The 1,708-nt window shown below is 50.4% G+C and overlaps 1 protein-coding gene across 1 annotated transcript; it reads left to right on the top strand.

Annotated features, from left to right (window-relative positions):
* The first annotated feature begins 553 nt into the window (after positions 1-553).
* On the top strand, positions 554-1,474 carry LOC148591475 (olfactory receptor 14C36-like). The gene has a single exon (XM_088537516.1). It carries the CDS (start codon positions 554-556, stop codon positions 1,472-1,474), a length of 921 nt encoding a protein of 306 aa, XP_088393642.1.
* Positions 1,475-1,708: the final 234 nt, after the last annotated feature.

Here is a 1,708-nt window from a genome sequence, read left to right as displayed (position 1 = left end):
TCTAGACATCTTGACATGTAGAAAGGGTAAGGTCTATCCTTGTTTCCTTTTGACTGTTGTTCCCCATTGCTGGAGTGAGATCTGGTGTGGCAGACTCAGATACAAATATCTCTGTTGAGGAGGGCAAGAGTGATGGGGGTGAATCCCTCACAGAGCTCTTCTCCTTCAGATACAACTGGTGTGAGGGCTGTATTCAGCTCTCATGGTGGTGAATGGAGAATATTCCCACGTGGTCTCTGGACTAAGTCCATTGCAAGCAATGCAATATGCCATTCCAAGGCATCTCCACAAATACCACTCAAAGACTAGTGCATCTATTTCCACCTGCAGCAAAGCAGAAACAACTCCTCCGGAGCTATGGAGAGGAGTCCCTGCTGAACTTGGCACACTCAGCCAGTTCAAAGTGGAGCACCAGAAAGGGAGACGAAATAAGGGAGAGAGGAAATGTGGGGAGTTCCTTGAGAAAGTGAAATGGTTTGGCTCAGAAAAGCCTTCCTTAACTTTTGGCTTTCTTTCCTTCCTTGGACAGGACTCCTGGGCCCCGAAGGAACTAATGTCCAACAGCAGCTCCTTCAGCGAGTTCCTGCTCATGCTGTTCTCAGACAGGCGGGAGCTGCAGCTCTTGCACTTCTCGCTCTTCCTGGCCATCTACCTGGCTGCCCTCCTGGCCAACGGCCTCATCATCACAGCCGTAGCCTGCGAACACCGCCTCCACACCCCCATGTACTTCTTCCTCCTCAACCTCTCCCTCCTCGACCTGGGCTCTATCTCCACAACTATTCCCAAAATCATGGCCAATTCCCTGTGGAACACCAGGGCCATTTCCTATTCAGAATGTGCTGCCCAGATATTTTTCATGGTCTTCTTGTTTGGAGGAGAGTTTTTTCTCCTCACAGTTATGGGCTATGACCGCTACATGGCCATCTGCAGACCCCTGCACTATGAGACCCTGCTGGGCAGCAGAGTTTCTGTTAAAATGGCAGTGGCTGCCTGGGCCAGTGGTTTCCTCAATGCTCTCCTGCACACTGGGAACACATTTTCCCTACCCCTCTGCCAAGGCAATGTGGTGGAGCAGTTCTTCTGTGAGATCCCCCAGATCCTCAAGCTCTCCTGCTCAGATTACTACCTCAGGGAAGTTGGGATTATTGTGGTTAGCGTCTGTTTAGGCTTTGGGTGTTTTGTTTTCATTGTGGTGTCCTATGTGCAGATCTTCAGAGCTGTGCTGAGGATCCCCTCTGAGCAGGGCCAGCACAAAGCCTTTTCCATGTGCCTCCCGCACCTGGCCGTGGTCTCCCTGTTTCTCAGCACTGCTCTGTTTGCCTACCTGAAGCCCCCCTCCATCTCCTCGCCATCTTTGGATCTGGTGCTGGCTGTTCTATACTCGCTTGTGCCTCCAATTCTGAACCCCCTCATCTACAGCCTAAGGAACGAGGAGCTCAAGAATTCCCTAAGGAAACTCATCCAGCGGGTCTAGTGCCAGCAACAAGATCTGTCCTAGGGGCTTTGGCATTAAGGATAAGTGTTGTTCATTTTTTTCTTGCTTGCTTTTTTTTCTCTTATATTCCAATAAAGGAAAAATATATAGTCTGGTTCATGCCATTTCTCCACAGGAATGTCTCGTTGGAATCTGCCACAGGGACCATGTTGGAGCAGGACGCCAGGCTTCCCCCTTCACCACCAAAGAGGGGATAAACTCTGAGCCCCACTA

This window comes from Tinamus guttatus, unplaced genomic scaffold, assembly GCF_059628265.1.
Source record: "Tinamus guttatus ecotype Peru unplaced genomic scaffold, ASM5962826v1 Tinamus_guttatus_pri_ptg000800l, whole genome shotgun sequence".
Lineage (NCBI taxonomy): Eukaryota > Metazoa > Chordata > Aves > Tinamiformes > Tinamidae > Tinamus > Tinamus guttatus.
This window is presented reverse-complemented; position numbering and strand designations above follow the sequence as displayed.